Source organism: Equus quagga, chromosome 2 (assembly GCF_021613505.1).
Source record: "Equus quagga isolate Etosha38 chromosome 2, UCLA_HA_Equagga_1.0, whole genome shotgun sequence".
Lineage (NCBI taxonomy): Eukaryota > Metazoa > Chordata > Mammalia > Perissodactyla > Equidae > Equus > Equus quagga.
This window is the reverse complement of record NC_060268.1, coordinates 110,381,177-110,397,679: the sequence shown is the minus strand read 5'-3', so window position 1 is coordinate 110,397,679 and position 16,503 is coordinate 110,381,177. Positions and strand designations below refer to the sequence as shown.

The following is a 16,503-nucleotide window of genomic DNA, read 5'->3' as shown; positions in this document are numbered from 1 at the left end:
ATAAAACCCGAGTGTACTGGTTGTTAAGATGAGCATGGAAGAAAGTTGGATTAAGAAGTGTTTAAAGTACAAATTATGCATTACATTTATAAAGATGTTTTAAAATGTTGAGAGTGTTGCATATTTTTCACATAAATTGTTTTTAATTTTTTAATTATGTAATTTCTTTAAAACATTACAATCTCATAAATTACAAAGCCATCTGTATCTAGCTTTAGTCTTTCATTGAATAGTTTATATGTGAACTGTTGCTACCTTCGTACATTACTAAACCTTACACGTGAGTAAATAATGAATTTTAAATATTTGTAGGGATGGACAGTTGTACCAGAGCTCTAATACACAGTACTTGAATTTTTCGTGTGTAACTTATTGTAACATTGTCATTTTGTCAGGTCCTTTCCCATGCACTTTGATGAGAAATCCATGTTTGCGGGTGACAAAAAGGGGGCCAAGTCATTAAAGGTAAAGAGTTCTTGATTAGGGGGCAGAGTGGGGAGCGATATACTGGTTGTGTTTCAATCCTATTCATCCAAGCTCTTCTTTCCCAGTTCTCCAACTTGTTGAAGTTAGTCTGATGGGATTTTACCATAAATGATACGAAAAGCCCTTTCTCCAGACTTCCTTCTCATTGACTTTCTCCTTTCTAGTGTGATCAACTGCTTAGGGTTGTCGTCAGTCATTACTATGACCAATGAGTATGGCACCTTTATAAATGTCTTTCTAAAAGGTCTTATTTTGAGAGAAAGTTTTCTTACTTTAAAATCAGTGTGTATTGTTTGATATGTCTTTCAAAAAATCATGAACTGTTAGTCACTTTGAAGGCAATAAATAGTATATTTTTCTAAAGTTTCTTTTATGGAATATTACAGTTTTTGCAACTATGTCTTTTTCTTCTAGACTAACATAAAAGGCAAAAATTACTTGTTAACCTGTGACATCAGAAAGAGAATATATTTTAGGAACATTAGGAAACTTCGTGTTAGGAGCTCTTTGTTTTCCTCTGTTGACAGTACATTAAGGAAGACACCGTACCTTCAAATCTTCATAAAAGTATTTGAAATTGACTGGCAAATAATTTTCTAGGACACCTCCACAATCTTCTGTGCAGTTGCAACATGCAAAAAGTTCCAAAAACTGAAACATTTTTCTTACATTTGGTGCAAATTAATTTGTTAGCAAAACCTGACCTGAACTGATGAAAGAACGTTTATAGTATTTTTTGTAAATTCTGGTTTTTATGAATATTCTTACATTTTGTTGCAAAAACATGAATGTATTTGATTACAGCAGTTGCCACACACACTGGTGGGGTGTTTCATAATAGTATATGTTCTGTATTTCTAAAATCTGAAACATTCTGAGTTCTGAAACACATCTGGCCCCAAGATATTTAAATGTGGATATATTACAAGAACTAATAAATTAGTACTGAGTGATTTTCCATTGGTAAGACTTTCTTGGTATTTCTGAAATGAAGTAAGTAATTTAGCCACAACTATATTTTAGTTTTGGAAGGTGGTTTTGTTATATGGTTGTTTTAGAGTTATATTGCTATTATAGTATTTAAGATAATGTTAATTCATTTTTGCAATGCTTGCTATTTTCTAAATATTTATACAAATATTATACTTTTGATCTTAAGAATGCATAATAGATAGGACAACTATAATTATGTATCTTTTTGTAGATGAGGAAGGTAAGACTGAGAAAGGCCTAAGGTTTTACAACTAGCTTTCACCTACAAAATGCTGGAAATTTTGTTTGCTGTTTTTCAAAGGTGTATAAAGGAGAACCTAAGTCTATTTTTCATCTGCTCCAAAGAACATGAATTACGTGAGAATAGAGAGGAAAGAAGTTTTTGTGTTCTATTTATGTTGTCTTTCTTATGGCCGAGTTACTGATTCCTCGCAACTCTCTGGGCAGTTGGGCAGGGCTTGTGGTGGCCAGAGTTTTCAGACTTCTTGCCTCTAGCTTCATGCAGTAAAATGTCTACCTTAGTACAATAAAATGATTTTCATGTTTTGTGTTTGCCATGTAAAGTTGAGGAAACTTTCTCTCAACTAGCGTTAACCTCAGATAAGGTCAGACTGACCTGAGAGTCATGGAAACCATGTACAGGTGCTCACAGGCAGAAGTCTCCCCTCTATAGGAAACTATTACAGCAAAATACAAGGATCCATTGAGCAAGTATCCCGAGAGAAGCTGCATTAGCAAAAGTGGGGTCTGTGAGACCAGACACCTTGTCTGGCCCCATGCTCAGCAATGCTGATGGAGCACCTGTTACAAACTGAGTATGGCACTTAGGAGAGCAATGAAAATTGATCACTGTTCCAGGACTAGCTTTCTGATTTAGACTCACACAAAACAAAGCAATACATCGAAAATAAATAAAACAGGCCAGCTTAGTGGCGCAACAGTTAAGTTTGCATGTTCTGCTTCAGCGGCCCGGGGTTTGCTGGTTCGGATCCCAGGTGTGGACCTACGCACTGCTGTCAAGCCATGCTGTGGCAGGCGTCCCACATATAAAGTAGAGGAAGATGGGCACGATGTTAGCTCAGGGCCTGTCTTCCTCAGCAAAAAGAGGAGGCTTGGCGGTGGATGTTAGCTCAGGGCTAATCTTCCTCAATAAATAAAGAGAGGAAGGACGAAAGAAAGAAAACATAAAATAGATATGTTTACCACTGGTTGTATGCAGATATCAAATGGAAGCAGCAGTTAAATTTCTTAAAAGTAAAAACCACATATTATTTACTTTTATGGCCCCCATAGTGCATATCTTGGTGCTTTGCATAGAGTAGCCCCTCAATAAAAAGTTTGTTGAATTAATGTGTGGAATGAATTTTATAAATTTCCATTAATATTAGTTGGTTTATGTGCCATGTTATGCTATACAAATTCAAATATTTTTCTTCTTCTGTTGAAAAACACAACTCATTTATTAATAAACTTCAAAACTTTCTTTCTTATAATTCAGACAAATGCAGTTTAATTTTAAAAGTCTAATTAGAATTAAAATATTTTCTGCATGTTAGGAGGAATTCCGGTTACATTTCAAGAATATCTCCCGTATAATGGACTGTGTTGGATGTGACAAATGCAGATTATGGGGGAAATTACAGGTTCGTGTGTTGTCTTCCATTTTGAAACTATTACCTTTAATTTTTCCACTGAGGAGTTGAAAGTTTTTATTAAAATGTCCTCAGTGTTCATTGAATTAGAGCTTAGAAATAGACAAATCCAAAGTGTGGTTTTTCAGTTTTATTGATGAAAAAAAATTAATATTAAAGTCTCTGTGTTACATGTGTATGTGTAGGGATGTTTTTCCTATTCTATGTTAATGGTTTTGGTTTTATTTGTTTCTATTGGTACAATCTCAGATTCATTTCTGAAGTTCTTGGTTATAAATAGAGTATGTTAGTATTTTATATACCTATATAAAAGGTAAAATATAATTATATAAAAAGACTTACTTATCAAATTTTGGTCACTGAATTTGTTTCAGTGATTAAAATAAGGCCACATAATCATAAAATAGGAAATTTCTGCCAAGCAGGCCCATTTCCCTATGTATTCAGTATAAAAAGGACTGTTTGATATTTTATGTCTTATTCATCATAGAAAATCAAGAGAGAATTATTTTAAGGAAGGCTACACTGAAATCAGATTTTTCATTTTCTCTAATGCTAATAATTGAGAAATTAAGTGTAGCTATCATTAATAATCTCTGAGTTTTGAATTGCTAGGGGCTATAAAGAACACTTTCAAGGTTACAAATTGAACATTGTAATCCTAATATAATATTTTCTGGGTTAAAAAAGGCATTTTAGTAATTTGCAATAGCAAAGGAGGAAGACCAAACATAAGATGGATTGGCTCCTTAGAGGAAGCTGTTGGCGTGAGTCTGTAGGCGTTGAGCAGGGCTGTGGAGGACAGGAGGTTGTGGACGTCGCTCACTCACAGGGTCGCCAGGAGTCGGAGCCGACTCGACAGCACATAACAACAACAGATACGTGTCCAACAAATGTTAAACTGTTCAGATTTCCTTAACAGCTTAAATTTATCATATACATAATCTGTGAGGAAATAGAAACTATTTTGCATAGTTTAACATTTTGGTGAAAAGTCACAGTTCATAAGAATTTCCTGACTCTCATCCCAGTGACTGAGTATTTCTGTAAACCTGATAATATTGATAATTATTAATAATTAATAATAATAGAATTATTATTTAAAAAATTTTAATTGTAAGTTTACCACTATTTTCTTTAGACTCAGGGTTTAGGAACTGCCCTGAAGATATTATTCTCTGAGAAAGAAATCCAAAAACTTCCAGAGAACAGCCCATCTAAAGGCTTCCAACTCACTCGACAGGAAATAGTTGCTCTCTTAAATGCTTTTGGAAGGTAAGAACCGTTTTCACAGTGAAAACTTTTGATTCCCAGGCTGGTTTCAGCAAACTGCGAAGATCATCTTCTCTACTAAAGTAGTTTGTTTTGTTTTGCTGACAGATAGAATTGTCATCATATATTATCATACCTCTCCTCACTTAAAGTGTCCTTAATGCAGACAAGTCAGTTTCTCTACAGGTCATAGGAAAATGAATGGTTTTAGATGGTCAGTATTTCTCACTTTGCCTTCTTAATTTTGTGGGTAAAATATTCTCCTAATAATAATCTCTTTAGCTGGCTATAACTTGTTCAAGTGCAGTAGCAGGAGTAAGGAAAGCTGGGTTGAGAAGATGATGAAAGAAAAAGATTAAACCTTTCAACTGCTCTTTATTTCTAAAGCTGAGGAGGCATTTTTCTTTCACTCATTATTACCCCTTTTTTTCTGTATATGGACATAGAGTTTGCTTTTTGTTTATACCACGGATAGTTTCAGAAATAATTTGAATTTTCCTACAGTGATACATGAGATACCAACTCCCTGAGGAATACAGAACAGAAGGAAAAGAATCATAGAAAATAATACTATGCTGCCCTGGAAAAAAAGGCAAAAAGTCAAGTCAAGGAAGAATATTTTTTAAAACAAGTTAGGGAACCAAGTGATACAGAGATTATTTCTTATGTTTTCTTAACGTGCATTTTTTAAAAAATTTGGGGGGCACTAATATAAATTATATGGTTTTTCTAAAATTTCAGATTCTACTTGTTCATTGCTGGTATACAGGAAAGTGATTGATTTTTTAATATTAGCCATGTATCCTACAAACTTACTATAATTGATTATTAGTGCCAGGAGTTTTCTTGTCAGTTATTTAGAGTTTTGTACAATCATGTTATTTGTAAACAAGGACAGCTTTATTTCTTCTCAACCTGTTCTTATTTTTTCTTCCACTCTTTTTTCTAACTTTTATGTTCTTTATTGATCAATTTATCTTATTCCATTTCCTCTCTTTTCTTCCCCTATCAATTATACATTTTTTAAAACATTTTTAGTAGTTGCCCAAGAGTTTGCAATATACATTTCCAGCTAATTCAAGTCCACTTTCAAATAAGACCGAATTGCTTCATGAGTACTCTAATTACCTAATAATAACCAAGCATTCCCTGTTCCTCTCTCAGCCCTTGTATCGTTGCTATCATTCACTTCACTTATTCATAAACAATAATCATCAAATACATTCTTACTATTAATATTTTGAAGAAACTATTATCTTTTATAACAAGAAAAATAAAACTTTTTATGTTTGTTCATTCTCTGATGCTCTTCCTTTCTTTATGTAGATCTGAGATTGTGACCTATATAATTTTCCTTCTCTCTAAAGAACTCTTAACATTTCTTGTAAGGCAGGTCCACTGACAAAAAATTCCCTCAATTTTTATGTTTGAGAAAGTCTTTATTTGTCCTTCAATTTTTTCTTTTTTTCCAAATTCTATTTTTCCCCCTTTTTTAATTGAGGTATAATTGACATACATTATATTAGTTTCAGATGTACAAGATAGTGATTCAATATTTGTGTGCATCGTGAAATAATCACCACAATAAGTCTATTTACATCCATCACCATACATAGTTACAAACGTTTTTTTCTTGCAATGAGGACTTCTAAGATTTATTCTCTTTGCAACTTTCAAATATGCAATACAGTATTATTAACTGTAGTCACCATGCTGTACATTACATCCCCAAGACTTATTTATAACTGAACGGTTGTACCTTTTGACCTCCTTCACCCATTTCACCCATCCCCCATCCCTCCTCCTGTCTGGCAGCCACCAGTCTAATCTCTGTATCTGTGAGCTTGTGTTTTTTTTGCTTTATTTGTTTTGTTTTTTAGATTCCACATCTAAATGAGATCATACTGTATTTGTCTTTATCTGACTTATTTCACTTAACATAATGCCTTCAAGGTATATCCATGTTGTTGCAAATGGCAAGATTCCATTCTTTTTTATGGCTGAATAGTATTCCTGTGTGTGTGTGTGTGTGTGTGTGAGTGTGAGTGAGTGTATACCACATCTTCTTTATCCGTTCATCCATTGATGGACACTTAGGTTGCTTCCATATCTTGGCTATTGTAAATACTGTTGCAGTGAACAGGGGGTGCATGTATCTTTGAATTAGTGTTTTCTTCCAATAAATTCCCAGAAGTGGAATTGCTGGGTCATATGGTAGTTCTGTTTTTAATTTTCTTTTTTTTGTGTGTGAGGAAGATTAGCCCTGAGCTAACATCTGCCGCCACTCCTCCTCTTTTTTTGCTGAGGAAGACTGGCCCTGAGCTAACATCTGTGCCCGTCTTCCTCTATTTTATATGTTGGACGCCTACCACACCATGGCTTGACAAGCAATGCATAGGTCCGCACCTGGGATCTGACCCAGTGAATCCTGGGCCACCAAAGCGGAACGTGCAAACTTAACCACTGTGCCACTAGGCCAGCCCCTATTTTTAATTTTCTGAGGAAGCTCCATACTGTTTTCCATACTGGCTGCACCAGTTTACATTCCCACCAACAGTGCACAAGGGTTTCTTTTTCTCCACATCCTTGCTAACACTTGTTATTTCTAGTCTTTTTGATAATAACCATTCTAACAGGTATGAGGTGATATCTCATTGTGGTTTTCATTTGCACGTCCCTGTATTAGTGATGTTGGCCATCATCCTTTCCTCATTGTAAATTCTTGGCTCCTTTGTTGTAAATTAATTGACCATATATGCGTGAATTTATTGTGGGGTCTTTAATCTGTTCTGTTGATCTATGTGTCTGTTTTTATGCCAGTACTATGCTGTTTTGATTACTATAGTTTTGTAAAATAGTTTGAAATCAGTGAGCATATGTCTCCAACTTTGCTCTTATTTCTCAAGATTGTTTTGGCTATTTTGGGTCTTTTGTGGTTCCATACAAGTTTTAGGATTGTTTGTTCTGTTTCTGTGGAAAATGTCATTGGAATTTTGATAGGGATTGCATTCAGTCAGTAGATGGCTTTGGGTATTATGGACATTTTGAGAATATTAGTTGTTCCAATCCATGAGCACAGACTATCTTTCCATTTATTTGTGTCTTATTCAATTTCTTTCATCAATGTCTTAAGAGTTTTCAGTGTACAGGTGTTTCACCTCCTTGGTTAAATGTATTCCTGAGTATTTTATTCTTTTTAATGCAATTGTAAATAGGATCGTTTTCTTAATTTCTCTTTCTGATAGTTCATTGTTAGTGTATAGAAATACAACAGATTTTTGTATTTTGATTTTGTATCCTGCAATTTTACTGTTAATTAATGTTTAAAGTATGCTTTTTGGTGAGGAAGACTGGCCCTGAGCTAACATCTGCCGCCAATCTTACTCTCTTGTTTTCTTTTTCTTTCTCCCCCAAGCCCCTAGTACATAGTTGTTTATCCTAATCATAGGTCATTCTAGTTCTTCTGTGTGGGATGCTGCCACAGCATGGCTTGATGAGCAGTGTGTAGGTCCACACCCAGGGGCCAAACCGGTGAGCCTCGGGCCGCTGAAATAGAGCACATGGACTAACCATTGGCCACGAGGCAGACCCCCTCACCACTTTTATTCAACATAGTATTGGAAATCCTAGCCAGAGCAATTAGGCAAGAAAAAGAAAACAAAAAAGGCATCCAAATTAGAAAGGAAGAAGTAACACTGTCACTATCTACAGATGACATGATTTTATATATAGAAAATCCTAAAGACTCCTCACCAAAAAGCATACTTTAAACATTAATTAATTAATTAATTAAAGTGGTGAGAGTGGGCATTCTTATCTTATTCCTGGTTGTAGAGGAAAAGCTTCAGCTTTTCATCATTGAGTAGGATGTTAGCTGTGGGCTTGTCATATATGGCATTTATGTTGAGGTACATTCCATTTATACCCACTTTCTTGAGAGTTTTTATCATAAATGGATGTTGACTTTTGTCAAATGCTTTTTCTGCATCGATTGAGATGATCATATAATTTTTATCCATCATTTTGTTAATGTGTATCGTGTTGATTGATTTGCAGATGTTGATCCATCCTTGCATCCCTGGAACATATCCCACTTGATCATGTTGTATGATCTTTTTAATGTATTGTTGAATTCGGCTTGCAGATATTTTATTGAGGAGTTTTGCATCTATGTTCCTCAGGGACATTGGCCTGTAATTTTCTTTTCTTGTGGTGTCTTTGTCTGGTTTTGGTATCAGGATAATGCTGGCCTCGTAAAATGAGTTTGGAAGCATTCCTTCCTCTTCAGTTTTTTGGCAGCCTTTGAGAAGGATTGGTATTAATTCTTTGAATGTTTGGTGGAATTCACTAGTGAATTCTGGTTCTGGACTTTGTTGGGAGGTTTTTGATTACTGATTCAATCTCCTTGCTAGTAATTGGCCAATTCAGATTTTATGTTTTTTCATGATTCAGTCTTGGAAGGTTGTATGTTTATAGGAATTTATCCATTTCTTTTAGGTTGTTCAATTCATGGGCGTATAATTGTTCATAGTAGTCTACCCTTTGTATTTCTATGGTTTCTGTTGTAATGTCTCCTCTTTCATTTCTGATTTTATTTAATTGAGCCTGCTCTTTTTTTTTTCTTGGTGAGTCTAGGTAAAGGTTTGTTATTTTGTTTATCTTTTCAAAGAACCAGCTCTTAGTTTTGTTGATCTTTTCTGTTATCTTTTAGTCTCTATCTATTTCTACTGTGATCTTTGTTATTTCCATCCTTCTGATAACTTTGGGCTTCCTTTGTTCTTTTTCTGGTTCCTTGAGATGTAAAATTAGTGTGTTTGAGATTTTTCTTGTTTCTTGAGGTAGGCATGTATCACTATGAACATCCTTCTTAGAACTGCTTCTGCTGCATCCCATAAATTTGGGTATGTTGTATTTCCATTTTCATTTATCTCAAGGTATTTTTTTATTTCTCCTTTGATTTCTTTCTTGACCCAGTTGTTGTTCAGTAGTATGTTGTTTAGTCTCCACATATTTGTGATTTTTCCAGCATTCTTCTTGTAATTAATTTCTTGTTTCATCCCATTGTGGTTGGAAAAGATGCTCATATGGTTTCAGTCCTCTTAAATTTATTAAGACTTTTTTTGTGGTAACATACATTTCTAAGTTAAAAAGAGGCAGTTAACTTACAAATAAATTAATATCCCCTTCCCCATCATAATAGCAAAGATTTCACCTGTTGCTCCCCTGTATTTAAAGATAATCATGTATGTTCAGATTCCAAACACAAGATAGACACAGAATACCCATTGCTAATTGGTATTTCATGAAAAATTTAGTCCACCCACTTATGAGGCCTGTAGTAAGATGAAACAAGATAAACTGAATTAAATTTAAATTACTTAAAATGAAATTTAAATGAAAAATATTTTGAACTATTTAAACATTTAAAATCCAAGTAAAATTAAGTTGAGGAAGAAGCAGATGTTACCTTCTTCAGAATTTCTTGTGTGTCTCATAAAGAATATTCATAAATGCGACCTTCTAGCTTTAGTTCTGTATCTAGAGCCTGGTGTTACTTTTCATTGTTCCCTAGAGAGTACTGGACTCAGAATCCGGGATCCTAGAGTTCTGAAATCCTGGCCCTGCCACTTGCTGGTAGTGTGAGCAAAGGAAAACCACTTTTCTTCCCCAGCTTGTTTCCTTTCTCTGTAAAATGAGGATGATAAAACCTTCCTCACAAGTTAACATGAAGATAAAATGAGATTATATATGACAGCACTTTTTAAACTACAAGATGCTACCTGAATTCCATGGCAGTGGAGGTGGTTGTGATGGTGATTTATAGACATCACTGGATGTTTAGTGCTCTTTTTTGTCAGTACTTAAAAAATTGTCCTTTTCTCTGACTAACCTAGATGTGAGAAACCTTTCTTCTCTTAAGGGTAATGACACTTGGGGTGGGATGGTTACACCAGTAAGGTACAGCCTAATGTAATCTCCTTTTTCCTCCTCAGGAAAAAGCAAATAGCAGTTTATCCATCTGCTTTTTAAGCTCTTGAAAAGCTTCATCCTTTTGACCCCCTAATTATAAAAGTAATTCATGGTCATTATAGAAAACTTGGAAAAACATATGAAAGTATAATTTAAAAAATAAATTTGAAAATCACTCATATCCCTATCACCCAGGACTGTTTCAGCATTTGATGGATTTTCCCACTACTTATAATGTGTATTTTTCCACTACTTATAAGTAAAAAAACATATATATGTATGTGCATGTATATACATGTGTGTATGTATGTATATATGTGTTTACAGAACCAAAAGCATACTTTTTGTATATTTTCTTATTCTGTTTTAGTTGGCATTATATTGTAATCATTTCCCAATGTTATTAACATTTTTTCCTAGGCATTACTTTTAATATAAGCCAATATTTTATGACATGATCATACCACAATTTACTTAGCCACTCTCCTTTTATATCTGAGTTTTATTGTTTCCTTCATGTGGATTCCACAGATTTCCTACATTTTCCTTAAGAATATTATAGTTTTTCTGACTAATTTTTAGTGGGATCTTTTAACTTCATTATCTGCCCCTTGATTATCAGTCCATTTAAATAGTAAATGATTTAGCTAAAATTTAGCAGCTAGCACTAACACACAAAATTAATTGCGTTATTCTTTGGGGAGTTTGTACGTTAGCCTTCCCTAGGTGAACTGGCAGTCTTCTCTGTCTCACAACCTATTTAACACAGTTCTACCTCACTCAGGGTACCCAGCACAGCATTGCTTTGTTGTGTGATAGTAGTGGGCAGAGACACAGTGAGCATTGTCTTTGGTTTTGGCCACTGAATCCTAGAAAATGTGGTTTATCTTGAATACTCTGCAAGTGCCTTTCCTACACTAACAGCCATTTTTTGATAGTTTCAAGTTATACCAAATGGTTTATTTTCCAGGGAACAAACAGATATGGCATTAATATACCTGTTGGATATTACAGTATATTTTAATGCCCCTCTTAAGGGTAAGGCAGCAGGCAGATGCAGGTACACTCCGTGTTCTCCTGTGTCTGACTTAGAATAATAATAGAGAATGTGGAAAATCTCCCTCTCAGGTAATAAGTTGTGAGGTCTGGAGTGCATCTCCACAGAGACTGTGCTTAACGGTTCCATACAGTGCTGGTCAGTTTATGCTCCTGGGGTAAAGGGGACACACCTGTAGTTAATTTGTCTGATAACCTTTGAGTTCTCTGATCTCTCCATTTTGTTCAGACTTTTTGCTTGTTTCATTCTGAACACATCTGCTGCTATTTACTAAGCTCTCTTTTCTTTAGTTATGGGCCTTGGTCTCTTTACTGTATCTTTTATATTTTGGTAGATTTTTTTTTAAAACAGGTACTTTGAGATATAGCATATGGTTTTACACATTTATTTTGTTTAATCATCATATTCTGTTTTTTTCCTAATAATTAAAAACTGCTTCAATCCTTTAATATTCTGAGCATTAGAGTAAGAATTCATTTTCTATTAATCCCACAATTTATGAGAGTATAAAGAAAATGTTTTTGAGACCTTAACATAGATTTTTTGAGAAGCTATATGATCTCAGGATCTGATGAACTGGCTAGAACTCACACTACCTGGGTGACCTTGAGAAAATTACTTGATTTGTTTGAGCCTCAGTTTTCCTAAAATGTAAAATCAAGGTTAATTTTGTCTACCTTGTAGGATTTTTTAAAATAATTAATGAGATTATGTATGTGATGTGCTCAAAACATTGCCTAGCATATCCTAAGCTCTCAATATAAGAAAAGTTATTAAATACTTAAAGAAAGGAGCTTAGGGGCCGGCCCGGTGACGCAGTGGTTAAGTTCGCACGTTCTGCTTCTCGGCGGCCCGGGGTTCGCCTGTTCGGATCCTGGGTGCAGACATGGCACCACTTGGCACGCCATGCTGTAGTAGACGTCCCACATATAGAGTAGAGGAAGATGGCACGGATGTTAGCTCAGGGCCAGGCGTCCTCAGCAAAAAGAGGAGGATAGGCAGTAGTTAGCTCAGGGCTAATCTTCCTCAAAAAAAAAAAAAAAAGAAAGAAAGGAGCTTAAATCTACATACTCCATCATGCTAAGATACAGAAAGAAAGACATTAAATTTTATCAACCCTGAATTGTACATAAGGATAATTGAGCTTATAGAATTATGTTTTTTGTGATTCTAATTCCAGAGTTTTACGCCTGGGCCTGGAAGCATTTCATTCATTCATTCAATAATTATTTATTGAAAACCATAAATATTGATGAATGGGGGGCACAGAGATTCCACAGTAGACAAAATAAACAGAATCTTTACCCTTGTGGAGCTAACGGCATAAAACAAATTAGTGTGTTTGGGGAACAAGAAGAAAGGAATGCACATTTAGAGAGGAATGTGCAAAATGAATTTATGAGACCAAATGTAAATAATTTGAGATTCTTTATTGCAATGAATTATTCATACCACTGTTCCCATCATCTAGACTCTGTTAATAATAAGTAACTGGCTTCCTTTGCCCCTTCTTACCAAGACTGAAGAACCATGGCTCAGTGTTTTGTCCATCTTTAATAAGTAATTACAGCATACTCATTTAAAAATGGAAGCTTCAATGTTCAGTGTTGTTTACATTCTTTTATTTTGGATTTTGCTTTCAAATTATAGCCTTTCTAACAATGTCAGTAATTTGAAATTTGTAAACATATTAGCTGTAGTAATATGCTTTTTTTTTTCCTCCTATAGGCTTTCTACAAGTATAAGAGAGTTACAGAATTTTAAAGTCTTATTACAACACAGTAGGTAATAAAGGCTTTTGTATGTGTAATTAGAGACATAAAGTGACTTTGTGAAGCCTTTTAATCTTGGAAATTCAGCAGAAAGAGACTAACCTTCAAAGACTGCAAGAATTCTGAACTCTTTAAGAGAAAATTCAAATGTTCACTTGAATATTTAAGATTCTTAATAGATTATCAATTAGAGATATTTATAAATGAAGTATATACTTTTAAAACATGTAAATTATACTAATTCTGTGTTTAATTTTATATGTTTCAATCTGTTAAATATTATGGTATTCAGTTTGTGTAGAATTGGTTTTGTTCTATTCTGGTGTCCTTCATTTCCAGTTGTCAAACTTAAATGACCATGTCTGCATCCTGATAACACTCTTAACATTCTGTTATGGAAAAGGAGAGCTAGGGAGCAAATGTTGCTTAGGGCTGGTATCAGTGATAAAAATTTATCAGTGATTTTAAAATGTGTTTTTAGCCTTGCCTAACTCTGTGTGTCACCTTCACTATGGAAGTGTCACCGTGATGAATAGCTCTTCCAATGTATAGTTACGAAAGTTTCTTAAGAATCCCCAGGACTTCAGTTTCATTGGTTTTTATTTAAGATTTTAAATTCCTGTTGTTGTTGTTACTGTTTTGTTTTGGTCTAAAGGACCTGCTTTGGTAAAGGTGAATAAGTACTGTCCCCTATGCCACCCAGCCAGATTTGATGTGTGTAGTGGGCTGGCTCTAGAGGATTCTTTACTTAGAACCTGTAAATCGGTTTCTTTTGATTTGGTTTTCTCTGTCCCTACTCCAATTTTAGAAATTTTTGTTTAAGCGAACAAAAAAAATTGCATAAATACTTGACAGTTTCCATCTTGATAAAATTTGAATGGGGTTATATGGATTTATAATGTCAATTTAAAACATTATATACTCTAAATTCACTGTTTTAAAGTACACATTTTTAAAGGATTTTATTTTATAATACAATCTATGCAATCCTCTCGCAATCTGATTTTCTTTGGTTAGATATCTAAGCAGGTAGGTTAGTTCAAGACTTAAGCTTCCCCTCCCCCCACTTTTTCTTTTTCTTTTCATTCATTGTATATAAATGGTACTTCATGTGACTTGTACCAACAGAGGACTCGTAAGTCCTAAACTCATTTTTCTAAACCTGGGATTTAAATATCCTTCATATTTAAAATATTGGTTCTTTTTAAAGGTGTTAGTAAATATGTGATTAATTTGCAAGGTTGCATCTGTGTAGAAGTAATGCGGGTACAAAATACAGTTTCTCCTTAGACTCTTCAGTCTTTTGTGAAGCAAATAAGTGCTCTTAATTCCATATCTTATCCTGCCAAAGTCTGAAATGTGTTTATTGATGATTTAGTGGCATATTTTCCATTGTATTTAGTTGGCTCACCCCTCTTTTAAAAATATTTAGCTGTCCCTTGGAGGGATATGATTGGAGGGAGTAAGGTCTCACTAGTTGATTATTTTCTTATCCAGTTTCTAACCTTCATGGACCCTGGCTTTTCTGTTGGTGGTGGTGGTGCTTTTTGTTAAGTCAAATAAAACAGGCTGGCTGGATTGGAGCCTCCTGCACTTTTTGTTTTCATTTTTAGGGATGCAAGTATTGTATGGTGGGGAAGGGGGACCTTAAGGAAACTTGTCTAAAATGTGCATATCTGAGTAATCTTGCTGAGGAATTAATAAGAATTATTCTTAGTGTTCTTTCAGAGTTTAAGGAAATGTGAACGTTTTGCACTTTGTGTCCATTATTACTGTACGTTTAAAATCTTTTTGGTAGCGTTACTTCGTTCCCTCATTTATAGATAAAAAATCTGTTATTTAAACTATTTACTGGAGAAAATCCTTGGTCATTTCCATTTACTGTTTTTTTTCTTTACTGTGATTTGTTTCAAGCTTGGGAAAAATTGTATACTAGAGTGAGTTCAAGGAAATTAAAAGGCCTGGTTAGGGTAAAAAGTTCAAGGTGTTAACACATTTTTTTCACTACCAAGAAAATAAACAAATGAAGTATTCTTAAGCTGAAATTTATTTAAGTTTATTACCATAAATTAGATTTTGTGGGGCAGCCTACATTTTTGTGTATGTGTGTATTTCTTAAATGATTGTATAAGCTGTAGGAATCTTTGTTTGTGAGCCTGGTCCTTGTGATATAAACTTTTTGCAGTCCACATACCTTTTGTTGTGAAGTGATCCTAGAGTACTGATTCCATTGTGAAAATGCTTGGCTGGTAATTTCTTTGCATTTGTCTCTATCTCATCACCTAATTTAAAAATCCAGCACTTGATAATATAACTGACAGAAATGATTGTACCAGCTGATGAAGTAATGAAAATGAAGAAAAGGAAAATATTCCTTTCTTGAATGGAATGAGTTTATTTTTTTCTTAAGTGGCATCTATGTAAGTTAGAAATACTATATATTAAAGTTGGTAAAATTTCAATGTTTCTCCTGTGTTGATTTTTAGATTATGAGGATCAGACAGAATAGTAATGGTTTTCAAATTTGATACGTCAAACGTATTTTGACATTTTAACGTGAATTACTCAATACTTGTAATCTCTGTATTTATATGAAACACTGTGCCATATTTTCCAACTTTACCTAGGTGCCATTGTATATAAGAAAGGACAGCTATTTTGATCTTCATCAGCATTGCCTTCACTGGAAATTTGGGAACAGGTCACAGTAAACCTCTCAGCAGTTTGCAGACTGAAGTACCTGCAGAAACCATAGCTACTCACCAAAATACAGAGACTGGGTGCATGGTATCATGGAAATTATTTGGTAAAACAAAATAACACACACACACACACACAAATTTATGTGTACTCTATTTTAAGTAACATCTACAGGTGCAGGTTGGATTTTGAACAGAATTCCAAATAATTTGCTGTTATACCCACCAGATTGTAGAAAATGTGAATTAAAGTAAATGTTTCTGCAATTTTTCTTTCTTGTTTTTTTTCCCCCTTTTTAAATGTTTCCTTTTATGAGATGAGGATTTAATTATAATTTGTGGAGAAGGGAGAATATACATAAGTAGTCTAGGTGGTTTCTTACAACAGCAAGCATCGGCAGCCATCCCAGCAAAGGCTTTGCATGGATTATTTCATCTTCACAACACCTCTACTTGGGAGGTAGTTACTTCTCTGTTTTACAGGTAAGAAAACTGAGGATTAGAGAGGCGAAGTAAGTTGTCCACAGTCACAAATTCTAGGTTGTGGGACTAGAATTTGAAACTAGAAAGTCTGACTCCAGAGCCTCTGCTCAGAATGTGGT

The 16,503-nt window shown here is 34.4% G+C and overlaps 2 protein-coding genes across 6 annotated transcripts in view; one reads left to right on the top strand and one right to left on the bottom strand.

Moving 5' to 3' along the window:
• ERO1B (endoplasmic reticulum oxidoreductase 1 beta) overlaps positions 1–16,153 on the top strand; it is a 53,711-nt gene extending 37,558 nt beyond the window's left edge. Inside the window, exons 12-16 of one of the 3 annotated variants that reach the window (XM_046653849.1) lie at positions 396–465; positions 3,036–3,122; positions 4,273–4,406; positions 13,159–13,215; positions 15,830–16,153. In XM_046653849.1, the coding sequence (XP_046509805.1) occupies positions 396–465; positions 3,036–3,122; positions 4,273–4,406; positions 13,159–13,215; positions 15,830–15,845 (364 nt within the window). In that variant the 3' untranslated portion in view covers positions 15,846–16,153. The remainder of the gene's footprint in view (positions 1–395; positions 466–3,035; positions 3,123–4,272; positions 4,407–13,158; positions 13,216–15,829) is intronic. The other 2 variants (XM_046653847.1, XM_046653848.1) reach the window with 2 other exon arrangements.
• The window catches only part of GPR137B (G protein-coupled receptor 137B), a 92,761-nt gene that overhangs the window by 20,485 nt on the left and 55,773 nt on the right, over positions 1–16,503 (bottom strand). Inside the window, exon 9 of one of the 3 annotated variants that reach the window (XR_006887528.1) lies at positions 12,433–12,451. The exons of 1 other annotated variant lie outside the window; for it this stretch is intronic. The gene's annotated coding sequence lies outside the window, so the exon portion shown is untranslated. Of the gene's footprint in view, positions 1–12,432; positions 12,452–16,260; positions 16,374–16,503 lie in introns of those variants that run through there. One more of the 3 variants, XR_006887526.1, reaches the window with a different exon arrangement.